The sequence below is a fragment of the Pezoporus flaviventris genome, unplaced genomic scaffold, assembly GCF_033815535.1.
Source record: "Pezoporus flaviventris isolate CSIRO_AGI_PZ_B2104156 unplaced genomic scaffold, CSIRO_AGI_Pfla_v1 ptg000031l, whole genome shotgun sequence".
NCBI classification, from domain to species: domain Eukaryota; kingdom Metazoa; phylum Chordata; class Aves; order Psittaciformes; family Psittacidae; genus Pezoporus; species Pezoporus flaviventris.
The window spans coordinates 40,215,028-40,232,334 of record NW_026892579.1 but is presented as its reverse complement, the minus strand read 5'-3'; the positions used below and the strand labels follow the sequence as shown (position 1 = coordinate 40,232,334).

The window sequence follows — 17,307 nt, the reverse complement described above, 5'->3', positions numbered from 1 at the left end:
TCCAGTTTATTAAAGTACAGCCTTAATTTATTCTAACATCTAAGGCAGCTTTTTTTTTTACTTTTGTAACAATGTAACAATGAGCACAGTATTTTTAATTTATGAAGCTCAGATTTTACTACTACAGTAGTTTTAAAAGAAAGGTATACTTATAATTAAGTGCATAAGTCTTTCAAATAAAGACTTTTGAATTAAATGAATCCTTTAAGTATAACAAGGTGTCTTTTAGATAGTTAATTCAAACCTTTAACAGATATTACAGTAAAAAGAATGAGACACTTTCAGTCGCTTGAGCAAGCACTGTGACAACGTGTATTACCCTTCTGTGTATTTTTAAGTCAAACACCCATCTAGAACAAGAACAGTGAGTAATTTTGCCAGATATTTACAAAGTTTAGCAATTCGCTCAGGTGAGGTCAAACATAATAGATAATGGCTAATTTTAAAACAAACACCAGACACAACATGAGCTTCAAACTGGTATATTCTGAGTCCATTAATGTAAACATCAGTTCAAGACACATCTCATCAGAAGTCTGAGGTGCGTATGCACAACTGCACAACATGGCAATAGATTTTACTAAACTGTACCCACTTATGAAATCCCTAACACATACAACAAGCAGCAAACCAAGTCTGCTCTTTTTCCACCATCAAGTACAGTTTAGCTCTGTATGGTTAAAACTATAACTTCTCATCTGCATGTTACAATCATTTTTTAGGACTGTTGCTCTAAATCCCTATTCTACAATAACTATAGAAAATATCAAAAAAGTAAACACTTTCACCCAAACTGTCTTTTCTGTCACTTTAAATCAGGACACCCCACTTACTTACCTCCTGCCTCCACTGAGCAGGCAAAGCCTCCTGGTTTGCCAACATTTTGAAGTAACCGGGACAGCTTACCTTTAATAGTCTTGTCTGCTTTGCCTGTGCTTGGCATACTACTTTATTACTTAGCTCCAGACAGGTAGAGCAGCACATCTCTCCTATCATTCACCTGTTCCAGTTTTTTAGACAATGGCTTCATGGATTGAACTGCAATAGATTTTAAACACTTTCATTATACTCAGAGTCTACTCACTGAACTGTTTATCTTCCCACACTGCATCTTACTGAACCCCTTGCTCAGGAAGGAAGACATTACTCTTTGTAAAGTCTGCAGGCACCATTTTTCTTGTCTATAATAATACTTAGCTATTGATTTTGGTTTTGATCAAATGGATTTGGCAATGTCTGTACTCTGCCCTTACTGATGGCTGGAGTTGCTGAATTTTATTTCATTCAACTGAAAGCAGGATTATTCATCTGAGTATCTACTCAACATCTCTGTTCAACATATACATATGTTTTGGTGTCTTTAATTTAGTGGCAGCACCCAACTTCATTTACACATTGTCTGGGACAATTTAAAACCACAGTGCATAAATAATACTGAGCATGAGAAACTGGTAGAATGTCTGAGGTGCAAGCCGCTGAAGATGCTGAATTACAAAGTGGTCAGAAGAAATTTAAATGACAATAGCTTTGCAAAAGAAGAATGACAGGAGGACCTGGCAGATATCGCTGCACAAGAAACAGGATGGACACTATGTAGGGGTACAAAAAGTATAAAAGATATGAAAGCAGCTGCAAAATCTGTGAAGCCCGGAGGGAAACATGAACCTGAATGAGAGGCTCAGGCACATCAAGAGACTGGGAGACATACAGGGTGCAAGGAAATGTAGAAAGCAGTGCCAGAGTTGCTCCAGAACAGCATGTTTAGAAACAATGAGTAAAAAAATCACTGCAGTGAAAACATCAACCAACTGCTCCTTTTATTTGTTAACACACTATTTCAAAACAAAGTAAACATTACTTTCTAGAAATATATTTGCTGTCATATAACAGTAGGTAAAAAAATAGATATCTTAATTGCAAAGTCTCACAATGTAATTAGATGCCAACGTGCTGTCCAGTACACTTGAAGCATGTATAACTATGCCAAAAAACATGGTAATTTCATAGCTTCCTGTTGGCTTTGATGCAAAGTGAGGAAATAAATAGCAATAAACAGTTTCCTTGGTAACTTTCCCAGCTGGAAACCAGTGACTTCAGTTACAGATAAAATGACACTACAACTAAAGTACAGTAATAGGTCTCAGCAGTACAATCTTAACAAAAAAATCTGAAGGCAAGCAAAAGGATCAGTTCCACCTTAGTTGTAATATCATATTTTGGGATCGAACCAACTAATTTACATGGTTTTAATAATGTTATATTTAGGCCTTTTTACTTCCTTAGGCCTCTGCTGTATTTTGGCTTTTTATAGAGTTTTTTATTAAAAAGTTTATGTTCTATCACACAGACCTCATCATGGATATAGGAGGGCTGTATCCTCAGAAGAAAGGAGAATAAGCTTAGTACAAAATGGTAACTCTGGGGAAAGTCCTCTTCTCTGGAGTAATGAGCCAGATGACCACATGATCTGAAAAGAAAGGGAAAAAAAAAATAAAGCTCCTTAAATTACAAGTATATTTCGTTAGCATTTAGCTAGCATTTATATATTCCATTTTAATTAGAGGAAAACTCTACATTTTACCATCAGCATAAATCACAATTCAGTTTTCAACATCAGTTCTGTGGTGGGACCCACTCCTGCAAAACCCTGAAGGACAGGACCAGACCAAGACATGTTCAGAGATGGTACAAACACAGTAAGACGGAAAAGCCTGTATAGCTTCTTGCACTGTGAATCACTATCATAACCAATACATTCTTTGTCTTCCAGGACTAAATTGAACCACTGTTCATCCTACTAGCTTTTAGCAAATGTAGCAAAGCGTGAAAAATGATTACATTACCCTATTTTTAAAACCTGTAAGACTATCCAATGCAGACACCCCGGGCTCTGTTCTCTAGTCCTTGCCCACACCCTCTGTAGGGTCCTCTCTCCTCTTGCTGACACTACGCCATGGGTTTATAACCCATCATTTCTTGTCCATTTCCTTTGTGTCCTAAATGTAAGTTACCTGTCTAGAACAAGAAACTATGTTCAAGTCAATGGAGTAACATCGGAAATACTGGGGCAAACATTGACCAGGTCAACAGAAAGTGGTAAGTGCTATAGCAGCCTTCTGCTTAATTATATTGTAGCTTTCATGGTGAAAATGTTAATGAAAATGGTGAGGTGATTTTATTGATGAAGCATATAATGGTGATAGCAGACTGAACTTGCTGGTAAGAAGTGTCAGACTGAATAGATGATGACACAGAAGACAGACTGCAGGGAGAGTTCTGCGTTAAGTTCAGCAACTTAGGCTGGAAAAATATCCTGTGCTGGGTTAGCCTCAAATATGTTTTTAGTAAAAGTGGTAAGTTTAAAACAGTATAAAATTCAGTTGTTTCCATTTTTTAAACAGTCTTTTACATTGATATGGGGATTCAGTTGATATTCCCCATAAGTCTATGCATCTTCTAGCTTACTAGGTACTGTATTGCCCTGGGATGTGGAGAAGCAGGGTTTAAAATTTCCCCTCTGTCTGATTCAGAGCAGCGGTCTTAAATATTCACCAGAACAAGGACTGGAATCTGTCTGTCCCAATTTACAAGCAAGTGTGCTAATTACCAGACTATAGAGTCATTTGCTCGCTCCCTCTGGCCCAACACGCATTTACATTTTACCTCAAACTGGAGGAACAGACGGACCCATCCCGCAGTGCCATGCAAGCTGCACTTTGGGAACGGAGTCTTTGTTTGAAGCCTCCTGAAGTCTGGCAGATTGGAAATGTGAAACTAGGTCTCTCACGCTGTACATCCCATCCTCTGCCCTACCTCACAATTCCTGAAAGCTGCCAGCGACTTCTTACAGAAACTAAATTAGATGAGACATTTCAGCAGCATCAGAACAAACCAGCTGTCCCCACAACTCAATGCGTTGTTTAAATTCAAACTTCATTGAGAAATGTTGGGTTGAACCAAATCTGCCTTTTTTGGCTAATATGAATTAAGACATTTTGCTACACCCCTGAGATTCAGAAATTACAGCTCTTATGGCAATGTAGGTGTCAAATCTCAGTTTTCATTGGGGGGCAGATTAGTGATACCGTGTATTCTGAGGCAAATGCATAATTACACTGATATTGTAAAGCACTTACAAACTGGAGTTATACTTTTCACAAGAGTACCTAAACATTTCTGTCCCATTTTGTGCTATTTTTGTGCTATTTACACTAAGAGCATCTCTGAAGAGCTAAAAAAACCCCAAACCACCAGGTGATTTTAAATTTAGATGTAATAAGGGAAATCCATTTTTCTCAACATTTTCACACATTGTAATACCTAATCATATGTAGGCTCACTGAATTATTTAGGTTGGAAGAGACCTTTAAGATTGAGTCCAACCATAAAGCCTGGTATCACCTAAAGGCTTCTATATGAAATCAATTTAGAATCCAGTTTAAAGCTGAAAGTTTTAAAATACAAGCAAATGTAAAAGCATTTCACCAACCATTTGACTGATCTCAGGTTTGCCCACACTCAAATCATGCTTTAGCCCTAGGATTAAAGCATTTCAGTAGTCCCAGTTAGACCATGCTGATTTTTAAAGAAAGAGAATTTGTAAGTTTGTTTTTAGTTCTATTATACATACACACACTTGCAACCCTCATATTTAAGGGAGTAGATGTTGTTTTCCAAAGTTAAGTAAGTGTCAGATGTATAATTAACTACTTGCATTGCAAATGATATAATGGGAAATTTAACCGGTAAGAATTTTAATTCAAATCTTGTTTCATGAAGGCTATGACAGTTTGCCATTAACATTTTAATATATTACATATGAAAATGTAGGCTTAAAAACAGACTTTGCATGAAAGATTATTCACACAAACATACACTGAAATATCCACTCATTCACTGTGTGCATAAGATTTACGCAAATTTGTGGTAAAAGGATTATTACCTCTCCTCCCTTAAAAAAAAAAAAAAGTTCTTATTCATACAAAAGAATGAATCCATACAACTAAAGCTCTTGTAATATAACACTGTGCTTACATTATTCCAACCCATTTCTGTCACGGTGGATATGTGAAAGGTAATATGAAAAGGAAAATAAAGATACGCAAATAAATCCACTGACAGACAGAAAAGACTGCATAAATGTAAACCCAGTTATTTTCAAGGGGAATATTTAATGTTTTAAAAATCAGGAACGCACTGCTAAGACTGTAGGGGCTATTGCTCTCCTGAGCATGTCATTTAGAAGTATAAACAGATAAAGATTTAAGATGTTATTCAATGCATTAATGAAATCTCATTTCACATTAATGAAATTTGACCTCCTTTCCAGAAAACACCTTCCAACTGCATACATGAGAAATTCAGGAGAATCCAAGCCAAGTTCATCTCTCACCGATACTCACCGGTACATTCCTCGTCTGGATTAAAGGTTCATGATACAACAAATAGCAAACTGAAATCTGGTGCATGATCCAGAAGCCATACCTCCATTACCCAGGGAGTTCAGATAGTTCCTCTTCCCTGGAATAAATGCTGCTGAACTCCTACACTCACTCAGCAGGGCTTTTGCCCTCTGTCTCTGGCCATGGTCATAGAATCACAGAATGGTCTGGGTTGGAAGGGACCTTAAAGATCATCCAGTTCCAACACCTCTGCCATGCCACTAGACGAGGCTGCTCAAAGCCTCATCCACCTGGGCCTTGAACACTGCCAGGGATGGTTCTTTGCCAGCACCCCCTAAATAGAAAACTCACCAGTTTTCGCAGAATGAGAAGGTATTAAAGGAAGAGAAGTTCAACGCAATCCAGACAGATACTTAAATATCCATACAAGGCTGGATTAGCGGAGATATTATTCTCCTTTGAAGACAACAATTTTAGTAACAAATAGAATGACTGTTTTATATAACCTAATGGAAAACAAATGATCCCTTTCACTTGAGAAGGAAGGATTTGGGAACAGTTCTCTACTGGAGACAACACTAAACTTCCTTAATAGCACAAAATGGTTTATTTTCCCATGTTTCTTCTTTTACTTTTCCAGTGAAAGAAATTTCATCTTTTATTTTGTGCTTCCAAAAAATACAACTCTTGATTGCCGCTATGCTTAGATGAAATAGTGGCAAAATCCTTTTCACTCACAGTTACTTTTTAAAAGTATATTCTGAAAGCATTAATTGCTTATTTGAACTTTCATTTTTTTTATTAAGGCCATCACAACAGCAGCATAGTGATTTAGAAAGTTAATTTCCTATGCCTTTTTGGGGACCAGGGAGGAGAGGAATGGAGCCATTTTCCCATTCTCTAGAGGGTTGTGGCACAAGTTTTGTCTAAAATACTATGAAGAAAGAAGCAAAGTGAGTATTTGTATCTAGCTGCCAGTCTTGCCATGTGACTCTTGTTGCTGGTTTTGTTTCATCTCTCTTATCAAAAGTTTACTTTGATCACTCTTCATATTACAATTTGTCTACTCCCAATCCAAGACTAACCATTCCACACACAACCCTTTTACAAGTGATTTTAACTAGATGTGAATACATAAATAGCTGTGTACACACCGCGTATTTGTCATTTGTAAAAACTGCATACATGCCACTTTATTTTCAGGAGAACCTTCCAAAGTGTATGTAACAAAAATCTGAATACTTACTTCTCAGTGCATAGTTTAACTGTACACAGCCAATAGCCAGGGTTCATGGGTTTAAGTAAACCACATTTTTCTTGCAAAATTCCCTTCAGGCTATGCCCGTGAAAACAACTCCCATCTGTGTTTTCTTCTGACCAACTTAACTGAAAACTTGAAGGATTTGGCTTTTCAGGAGGTTGCACGGAACCAGACAGCTTGCCAAACTGATTTTGTAAGTTCACAGCCATTTCTGTACAAATACAAACAAACAGAAAAAAAAAAAACCACCAAGGCAAAAGTATTAAATATTAGAATACTGTTTAGGGGTGATTAATACATGTAGAAAATAGGGTATTTGTGCTTCCTTTTCTTCTTTTGATTTCTTTTTTTCTTTAAACCTTGAAAAACCTGTATGTTCTCTCCCCATTCCATTTAAAATTCAACTCTGTCACGTTTTCACTAAAGATTTTGAAAGATGATTCAAAATGCCATGTCTTTCACACATAATAATATTAAGACTGGGGCACTCCAAAAGCATTCCCCCAATTAAAACCTATAAAATCTAACTGATATTGTTGGTATTTTTATGCTGATAGGCACCAGGATGCCTTTTGCTATATTTAGTTGGTTGTATGCTATCTCTCAGACTGGCTAAGGTTGTTTAAGTAGTTTTCTGTGTATCAGAATTAAGGAAGCCTAGTTTCATATACATACAGATTTAAGGTTAAGCTTTTCATAGTGCAATTTTTAACTGCGAAAAAAAAACCAACCAAACAAACAAATGCAAAAAAACAAACCAAACAAAAAACAAAAGAAACCCCAATCAACCAAAAAACCAACACACCCCACCCCACCTTTCCCTGCTGCTTGTGAAAGAGTGACAAATTTTCCTAAATCACTGAGGCTAAGAAGGGAAAGAAGTTACTGTGGCGGTAAGGCACTGGAATGGGTTGCCCAGGGAGGTTGTGAATGCTCCATCCCTGGCAGTGTTCAAGGCCAGGTTGGACAGAGACTTGGGTGACCTGGTTTAGTGGGAGGTGTCCCTGCCCATGGCAGGGGGGTTGGAACTAGATGATCTTAAGGTCTTTTCCAACCCTAACTATTCTATGATTCTATGATTCTAAGTTATGATGACAGATCAGCACACACAGTATGTCTGCCTAAGCCTTGTTTCGCTAGGATAAAAAGCAGGTTAAAAACCACTGTTACTGGAACTTCAACTTCTTTTTATGACCTGTATCTGAATAAACTCATTGATAAACTGGAAAAATAAAATGGCAGAAAAGACATCCTAAAGTAATCCAAGACTGGTAAGCTTACCTTTCAAGAGGATACTAAAATCTACCACCAAAAACAAAGTCTAAGGAATGTTTCTGAAATCCTGTATCTGGCACATAAGTGTTCTTTCTAGAGCGCTCTTTGTTTCTATTATATGAAATTTGTTTTAAGATGAATCTTGCCCATTTACAATGGCATTACATGATAGTCCTGCTCGCAACAGCCAGTGGTAAAACTTCATAATCTAAGTGGTCCTCTTTTAGCTTGAAGAAAAGCAGAGCCAGAAGAGGAATCCAGAGGGCCACAGAAATTATGAACAATGAATCATTCAGTTTTTCTTCTAAATGCAGGAATTAAAGGGCATCTGGGCAAATGATCAGTTTGAAATAAACAAATCTAAACATGTTTTTCCATGGAACATGACTTGAAGTTGACGCTCACTGAATTTTGAAGAGCAAGAACATTCAAAAAAACCCCAACTGCATTCTTAAAAGAAAAATCCAACATGAGTTATTCAAACCAAACAGGATTACACAACTTATTTTGAAGTCCCTTAACAAGTCACTTCCAGAAAATGGAAGCATATAGAGGGATAAAGGGAAAAATACCATTTGCCACACTTAACATATCTCTCCCTAGATACCTGCTGCTTACTAGATACTGTTAAATATAGAATGAAGAATTTCGGAACTGATTTGGTTGAGTAAAATTCTGGTCTTCCATATTTCCACAGGTAAGTGGGGGTTTTGTCATTTTTTTCTGCTTGCTTTTATGCCAGTGTAAACCCCAGTAATTTCTTATAAGTACTTCTAGAGCTACTAAAATAAAGTAGACGTACTTGCATCCTCACCACATATCGCTAGCTATTAAAGTAAAGCCTTGTTCAGACAAGTCTTCCTCACTTCCTATAGAAGACTGCAAGAAGGAGAGGGAGAAAAGAGGAACATGCAAGATCTACCAAAGGACATCGTGGGATATCCATACTAAAGGATATGAGAAAGTAAAGAAAAGGGACGGGAAAGTTACAGGATAGCAATAACAATTCACAAAGCTCACAGCTATAAAAGGGCAGCTGACAAACCAGTGAAAATGGCAACAGGCTACTCATTTTGAGATGTGGTTCAGTAGGTCATTAGGAAGACTGGCAAAGGCAGTTTCAGTTAAGCATGAGGAAAAAGTCTGCTTTAAGAATTCCAGCCGCAGGTTGTAAAACAGAAGTACAGTAATTGTACCCAGAGGTGAAAGAGAAGAGAAAGTATTTTAAGATGTAAATGTTATCAGTCAGGGCTGCAGGTTCTCTATGGTGGGAAAAGTTAGAGCAGATTTCTGCACTGCTGGGAAGAAGCAAAATTTACTCACGTCTTCTCTTCAGAACTTTAGATTTCATCTCAGCTGAATAAAACAGTGGCTTTTCACATCTCCACAAACACCTACCAGTAAGAGACATAAGAACTGTTAAGAAAGCAAGTGGAGTAAATAAGTAAAAAAATAGCAATTTCTTAACAAATACTGCTAGAGCTATTAAATTTAAATCAAAATAATCTAATGGTTAGTGCCATTAAAAGCTGCCCCCCCCCCCCAGCACATCTAGAAAGTCTTTTCTTCAGAGTAGACAAACTGAGGTATGTTGATTGCTCAGCTGCATAAGCTACTTGTCACAGAAAGTAAGCATTTAATTAATATGCTGGATAAACACTATGAGTGTAAATAGAAATTTAAGATAGGGATTTAATCATGCTATTCACCCAAGCTTGGTGGATGGGAATGTGGAGCAAATTCCTAACCTTTTTAATTTCTGTGGGGGTCAGGATTTAATGTAGAACTCTATCTTAAAAAAAGTACTTAAAAACCTCTTACTTGGCTCTCTCTTCATCTAATTTCTTTTGCTTCTCATCCAAGGCACATTTTATCACCTTGTACCACTTTTTGAAGTCAAAATACAAGCCACCTGAATAAAACATACACATTTTATGTTGGGAAGGAGTGAAAGAAATGTGTAGTTCGCAGATGAAGGTCTCCAAGCAGTTAGACTGTGGGTTTTCCCAAACCTACCCTGAATTCGATGTGCTTAAAGAAAACATTCTTGATCTAACAATTCTGTAAGAAGCAGAAATGCAGTGAAAGAACAACCTATCATAAGAAGAGCAAAGAAGCACCTTAGCTTAGAATAGATATCATAGATTTAGTATAATTCAAGCCTTTTCCCTCCTTTCTGAAAATTAAGCCTAGAAACTCATTTCTACCAAATGAACATTTCTACCAAATGAACTAAACCTCCAGAGTGTGAAGTTGCCTTCACCTGTTTGAAGGCTGACTTCAAGAGATTAATGAAACTATACATCAAGCTTAGGTTTAAAGAAATAACATCTAAACAAGCTCAGATGTAAAATTTCCAAAATCATCTCTCCACTGTCTCTTCTACTATCGATGACACTGTACAGGGCTGGAAAGGTAAACTGGACAACTGTATTCATTTTGTGTCAGCCTCTCATGTTTTTGAGTACAGGAAAGTCACCCATTGATAGGTGAACAGTCACCAGTACATGCAAAACCATTAAGGCATATGGCATTCTAGCAGCACATTCATCATCGATGCTCCAAAGAGACACAGAGCTGAAGTAGACCAACTGGGTACAGTAAAAGAATTCCAAATAGAACTATGGTGCAGATTTATATATTTAAAATATATTCAACTCTTATTAACTGTGGGTGGATTATCTGCATTGTGAATTAACCGGGTTTTGCATTTCCCCATCACCCCAGCTGCACTGCATGTGATGCTTGCATCATGCTTAGCTTTGCCAGCAAGCTGTTGAAACTGTTTTAAAGGTGAATATACTCGTCTTATAATCAAGCTTATAGATGTTTTGTATTATCTGCATTTTTGCTATTTGGGTTATCCTGCCAAAGGATGTCTAAAATGCTAGAAGTATAGATGGACTAAAAAAATAACAGACAAATGAAGGGAAGAAAGACCCTTCAGTAGTTGTTAAAATTCAAAGGTGTGGATACAACTTTTTTTTATGAACTCCTTAAAACCAGAAGTTACAGTAAGTACTCTTCAAGTGCTGCAAGTGCAGTTTTTATCAAACTTCATATGAATTAGTAAGCATCTGTCTCAAACAAAACTATTATCAGGCATGATGCTGCACTATAACAACTGTTTGCCTGGCCAGTACTGCTAGTCTGATGTTCATAGAGCTGAGCTGAGTGGAAATTGAACAGCTCTGGGATACACACATACTTATATAGATCTCAATCACATGTTTTATTTGAACATAAACTGTACTGTGTATGCGTGGAGTTCATAGGACATACACAAACACACTAGGGAACTACAACTATCTACTGCACAGATTCCAGCCTGTCTTGAAAAACTGTAGGAGCTGAAATACTATTTTTTTTAATTAAAAAAAAAAACAAACCAAACCAAAAGACTAAAGAAGGGACAGTTAAATTGAGAATGGAGCCAACACAAATCGGATCTTTAAAACTCAGTATTAACCATTATTCGTTTCAGCACGCTAACTTTAGGAAAATGCCAGAGGCAGTTTTGAGCTCTGGCACTAACCACGACTCCAACAGAAATTCTCACCTCAGCTCCTCTGCGCAGGTGCTCACTATCACCCCAACTTTTTAAGGATAGGGACACATAACACAGCATATGGATCATTCTGCACCAGCAGACTTTAAAGTAAAAAAGTGGGCAAAGAATGAGCTGTTAATTCCCAAGGGCAACGAGACTTGTTATTAAAGGAGAAACCCCATTAAGACATTAATGGCTCTGAGCCTCAGCTTGTAAGCAGTTGCACAACTTTTACTCGTGTCACTGTTACGTGCTTCAAGTTTTCAAGGGAAATGAAAGGGGGGGGGAGGGAACAAAACCAAAATAAGTTGTGTATCTACTAAAAAATGAGAATTACCAGTTTTAGTTAACAGTGATGGCTACCTCCAGATACAGCAGTAACTGTGCTCATGCATGGCTAACACAACTTTTATTACCGACTTAAATTTTTAAAAGTGACAGAAGGGTCAAAGCGGACCCAAACCTAGATAAAAGGCTTAAAAGATAAACCACAGTAACACATCTTTGACCTTATCTTCAACTGTGATCTGGATCAGGCCACGGAACATCTTCCCGAGGATTCCTAATCTTTGATTTGGTCTTTCTGCCCTCCAAGAACTATGTTCGCACCATTATCTTCTCTATCTTAATTGCTGCTAGCTTTTCCACACTCTCTCAGGATTATTTGGACTAAGAAAATAGATTACATCTGAAATATGTTACACACTAAGACATTTTATTTAACAAGACTAAACAAGTTTGGATTTTATCATAAACATGGTTTGATGCCCCTAATAAGTATCTGCTATTTACGATCAAAGTGTGCTCCCTCTTTACTGCATATCCATTCATCTTCACCTAGCATGCATAAAATTCTAAAACAAGAGGCAAACATGCACAAGGAGAAGCAGAAAGGTACCGGGCAAAGTGTGTACCAAATGCCCCTATCAGTACAACAAGAATTATGCAGGTAAACTGGGGGGATTTTACATGAATAGGATCTACTGTTTTCTTTGAATAAAGATTTGCCCTAAAAGAATAAATGACAAATCCCCATTTTAATGATCAATAAGACAAGTCTTTCTAAGTCTGATTACAAATTTATTTCAGTTACAAAATCATAAGACTGATTCTACTAGAATATTTATGTACCTTCTTTGCTATTTTTATTTCTCTCTCCAGCAAAGTCTGAAAGTATCCTGGAAAAAAAAAAAAATCAGATCCAAATACTGCACTTTTCACATGAAGTTCAAATACAACTAACAAAAATCACATCCTAATTTTATTCCAAGCTTCAGATTCAAACTGATGATTTTTAAAAATAAGGAATATTTAATGCTAAAATGCCTTCAGGTGTATGTTTTATGCTACTGAACTTAATGGAAATTTAAATATTATAAACTTAATATTACTAAATAAATTAATATTACTAAGTAATATTACCAAAGAATGATCCGAGACAATCATCTGCACTACTTGAAATCTGGACTTTGCTATGGATTTGCCTGCACACTTACCATTCATACTTATCATTTAATAAAAACAATAATTTCAGCACAACTACAATAATTGCTGCAGCAAGAACATCGTATTTCACTTTTCTTGTTGACTTATTTCCAGGCGCAAGAGTTAGGAAATCCGTATCTCCAATACCAATCTTTTTCACCACTCGACAAGTCCAATTATGCAATTCATCTGATTCAAGTAAATAAAATCATAAAATTAGTAAGTTGAGATAAGATAGAAATACTTTTACAGTCCAAATATTTTGGTCATGTGAGGAAGGAATGTCTTTTTTAATGGTCTTTTAGGGCCATCAGACAACACTTTTTTAGGCTGAGAAGCATTTAGGGTATTTTTAAAAATACTGGTCAACCTTCATGTGTTTACATGGAAACCAGTTGCAATTTATTATACAGTCACGGGGGGGGGAATATCAAATATTTGATAGTGTTTTGATGTTACTCAAAAGATGTTGTTAGACCATCATGAACGGTCTTGGGGGGAAGCGTATCTTAAGTCTGCATAGATATAGTTTCAGAACACCACAAAAGCAAAAAACTTTTTCCTGCATGTTGACTAAACACTCAGATAAGGACGGATTCAGTACTGCAAAGAGGAAGAGGGGCTAGTTGGAAGGAAGCCAGTTGAGTATGCAGCAGCCTCATCATGGCAGGGTAGTACTTGCTGTTACCCCAACAAAACCTGTCTGAGTTACAAACAGTCCCAAACCTAGGTTAAAGCTGGCTTTACACTGTAGAGCCTAATCACACCCACTAGTGTGGGTTATGCTAAGAAGATACAAATACAGCTCCAAAAGCAGCAGTAAGGTGTCTATACAGTCTCTTATTACTCTATGCTTATTTTTCACAGATACAAATCCCCCAAATTTCTCACCATTCCTGTTCAGCAAGAAATACAGGAGTTGATTACATCACCATCAGATTCCACAAAGGTTAGCAATGTATGACTAAGTACAACCTTAATCCAGCTATACTTTATACTCTCTTGCTGCTTACAGAGAGTTCAGTAGGCACTCATTTTTAATCCTTTTGTACATAACAGTAAAAGTTAAACAAAATCTGGAAACCAATTTTTCTTATAAACACTGTCAGTATGTTTTCTTTCATTTCAGACACTTAAAATGGCCTTTTCATTAATATTTATTGTCCTAAGAAATACTGACAATTTATGGCTTGCTTTATTTTTTTAGGGGTTGGTAGACACCAACAATAGACCTTTTTCAATTTGTAAAAAAAATGCTTCTATATGATAAAAAGCTTAGGTGCAAGGAAAAAGTAAAGGACAATATATTCTTCTACAGTAATTTTGCAATAGCACTAGGTTTGGATTTTTCTGTAATAAATCTGAAAATGCAAATTTCCTAGCTTCTTCTTCTGATCAACTGATACTTCAAAATCTGAAAAATAATGTGATCTTCTTATGTGATCAGACCACTGGTGTAAAACTTCAAAATCAGAATTTCTACTATGGAATTTTAGCCCTAAATCTGTTGGTTATCTTCTCTTCATTCAACTGTAAATAAACAGAAAAGCCAGGTAGCTTTACTCAACATAACTAACTGCAAAATAAGACAATACCTCCCTCCCTGACTATTAATTTTTGAAATTCTTTGAGGGGGGAAAAAAGTAATGTCAATTTACAAGCTATTTCGCTGTATAACTCATCTTCAGTGACAGTGGTATTTGAAGTATGGTAGCTCAACAGACAGTTCACGTACTAGGACTTACTGGTCTTCCTTTGGCAATTCAACATTCAGGACAGTTTCAGGATAAACAAAATCATTCAATATTTATTCAGTATATGATTTCAAAACTAAATCAGAAATCAAGTGAGAGCTCAGTTGATCTGTCACATAGCATCGCTTGTTGATGTTTAAATGAATGGTAATATGCATTATTATAGAATATACAGTCAATATATATCAGACAATTCCAGTACTAAGCAATCAGGTCCCAACTTCATGAATCATTTGCTACAGTTAATAAATCACATGAATTCAACTAGTGCCTCTTAGTTCAAATGGATACTAAAAGATATGAAATGAAGTATTCAATCCACAGCCTTGGAGAGCCAGGACCAGAGTGCCCCTACATATCTGGGTCTATAATACATACTCTCAATGTTTGATGAAGGTGTTTACTATAGAAATTATCTTTCAGTTCAAGCTTATATGGGTATAAATTAGAAGGAAAAGAGCAGGCACTTTTAAAGTAGCAATTCAAGTCTTTTTGCTGGAGTTTAATAAACCAAAGAAAAATTTTATCAGTTCAGGTTTGGGAAAATATTTACCAGGTAAATTAGCTTCCATCAAGTACTTCATGCACAACATGTCTGGATGAAGAAAGCAGCTGTCTGTTATATCTGGAAAACGAGGCAGCTCTAAAAACACTGCAAGCTCAAGCATTTTGTTGTATACTTCTTCATACACAGGCCATGACTGAAAGAAAGGGTTAGAGGGTGTTATATATTTGCTATATTACCATATTTGTTAATGGTTTTAAATTAAGTTATTGATGATAAATTCTGTATTATTTAACACAAAATTATTTATACAGACTCTTTTAGCACTCTCTATGACTAAGCACTCATGCAGGAACAGAGCAAGACTGCAGTTCTGCAAAAGCAAAACGTGTGCTAGCATTAAAGCCCAGGAAGTAATAAGGAACAAACAGGAAGCTGCCTCAGACCAGCAACCAATCCCCTGTTTTTTTTTGTGATCGGTATGTCTCCAGATGCTCCAAAATTGAAAAACATTGGAAAAACAAAAAACAAAGACAACACCCAAGTGTAATTGGGGGTAAACTCTCTAAAGAGCTCAGTGATCACAGAACCACAAAAGGGTGGAAGTTGGCAGGGACTGCTTGAGGTCATCGAATCCAAGCCCCTGCTTGGGTCAGCCAGAGCAGGCTGCCCAGGACCATGTCCAGTTGGATTCCGTGTATCTCTGTGGATGGCAGCTCCACAAGGTCTGTAGAAAATCTGCTCCAGTGTTTCACCACCCTCACTGTACAAAAGAAAAAGGTTTTGTCTTTATGTTTAAATGGATTCTTGTATTTCAGTTTGTGCCCACTTCCTATCATCTTGTCACTGGATACCACTAAGGGGGATCTGGTTTTCCTCCTTTGCATTCTCCTGTACATATCACATAGTACCCCATGTGAATCTTCTCCATCTTCAGGCTAAACAGTCCCAGCTCTCTCAGCTTCCCCTCATTTGTCAGATGCTCTACTCCCTTAATCATCTTTATGGCCTTTTACTGGACTCACTCCACTATGTCCATATTGCCATTGTGCTGGGGAGCCCAGAAAGGGGCCCAGCATTCCAGATATGCCTCACCAGAACTGCGTAGAGAGAGGATCAGCTCCCTTGGGCCACTAATCACCTGCATAATGCAGCCCAGGATGATGCTGGTGGTCTTTGTCACAAGAGCACACTGCTGGCCCACAGTTCATCTTCACAGCATCTTGCTCACCAGAACTCCCAGGGCCTTCTCTGAAAAGCTGCTTTTCAGCCAGTCAGACCCTCAGCATCTGCTGGTGTCTGTGATTATTCTGCAGTGCATCTTTATATATTATCATATTTATCAACAAGAATGTGATCAATATGAGGCTGATGGGCCTGTAGCGCCTCAGATCCTCCTTCTTGCCCTTCTTGAAGACAGGGGTGATGTTTGCTTTCTTCCAGTCCTCAAGACACTCCCCCACTCATGACTTTTCAAAAATTATTGACAGCAGCCTTGTGATGACACCAGCCAGCTCCCTCAGCACTTGTGGCAGCATCCCACCATGGCCCATGAACCTCCAAATGTCTAGTTAGTTTATATATTCCCTAACCTGCTCCTTCTCCACAAAGGGTAACTCTGCCTTCCCCTAGACTTTCCCATCAGTTTTAAGGACCTGGGATTGTTGAAGGCTGCTCTTATCAAAGACTAAGACAAAAACCCATTCATCACCTTAGCCTTCTCCTTGGTCATTGTGACCATATCCCCATTCCCATTCAGCAGCAGGCTCACATTCTCTAGAACCTTTCATGGTTGAACATTTATTCATGACAATAAATCTGTGATTTTCTTTTCAAAACTATTGACTGCATGAAGAAAGTTCTCCCAATTTCTACTGAGATTTTCCTGCTAGAGGAGAATATCATTTGCAGACAGATTTTGACATGCTTATTCATAATGAACTCAGCTGGACCTGCAGTTTGCATAAGTATGGGCTGTAAGATTTGACCCTCATTTCTTAATACCTAAATTGTTTTATTAAACATTCTTAATTCTTGATATTTTAAATTATTACTTAATTTTCCCCTTATAGCAG

The 17,307-nt window shown here is 37.3% G+C and overlaps 2 protein-coding genes across 3 annotated transcripts in view; both read right to left on the bottom strand.

The window, feature by feature from the left end:
• The window catches only part of KLF11 (KLF transcription factor 11), a 201,635-nt gene that overhangs the window by 76,318 nt on the left and 108,010 nt on the right, over positions 1–17,307 (bottom strand). The gene's annotated exons all lie outside the window — the stretch shown is intronic.
• Positions 1,801–17,307, bottom strand: part of TAF1B (TATA-box binding protein associated factor, RNA polymerase I subunit B) — a 51,117-nt gene continuing 35,610 nt past the window's right edge. For both annotated transcript variants that reach the window (XM_061460813.1, XM_061460814.1), the window contains 7 exons: positions 15,281–15,428; positions 12,985–13,162; positions 12,620–12,666; positions 9,760–9,850; positions 9,262–9,332; positions 6,649–6,874; positions 1,801–2,467 (listed from right to left, as the gene is read on the bottom strand). In XM_061460813.1, the coding sequence (XP_061316797.1) occupies positions 2,272–2,467; positions 6,649–6,874; positions 9,262–9,332; positions 9,760–9,850; positions 12,620–12,666; positions 12,985–13,162; positions 15,281–15,428 (957 nt within the window). In that variant the 3' untranslated portion in view covers positions 1,801–2,271. The remainder of the gene's footprint in view (positions 2,468–6,648; positions 6,875–9,261; positions 9,333–9,759; positions 9,851–12,619; positions 12,667–12,984; positions 13,163–15,280; positions 15,429–17,307) is intronic.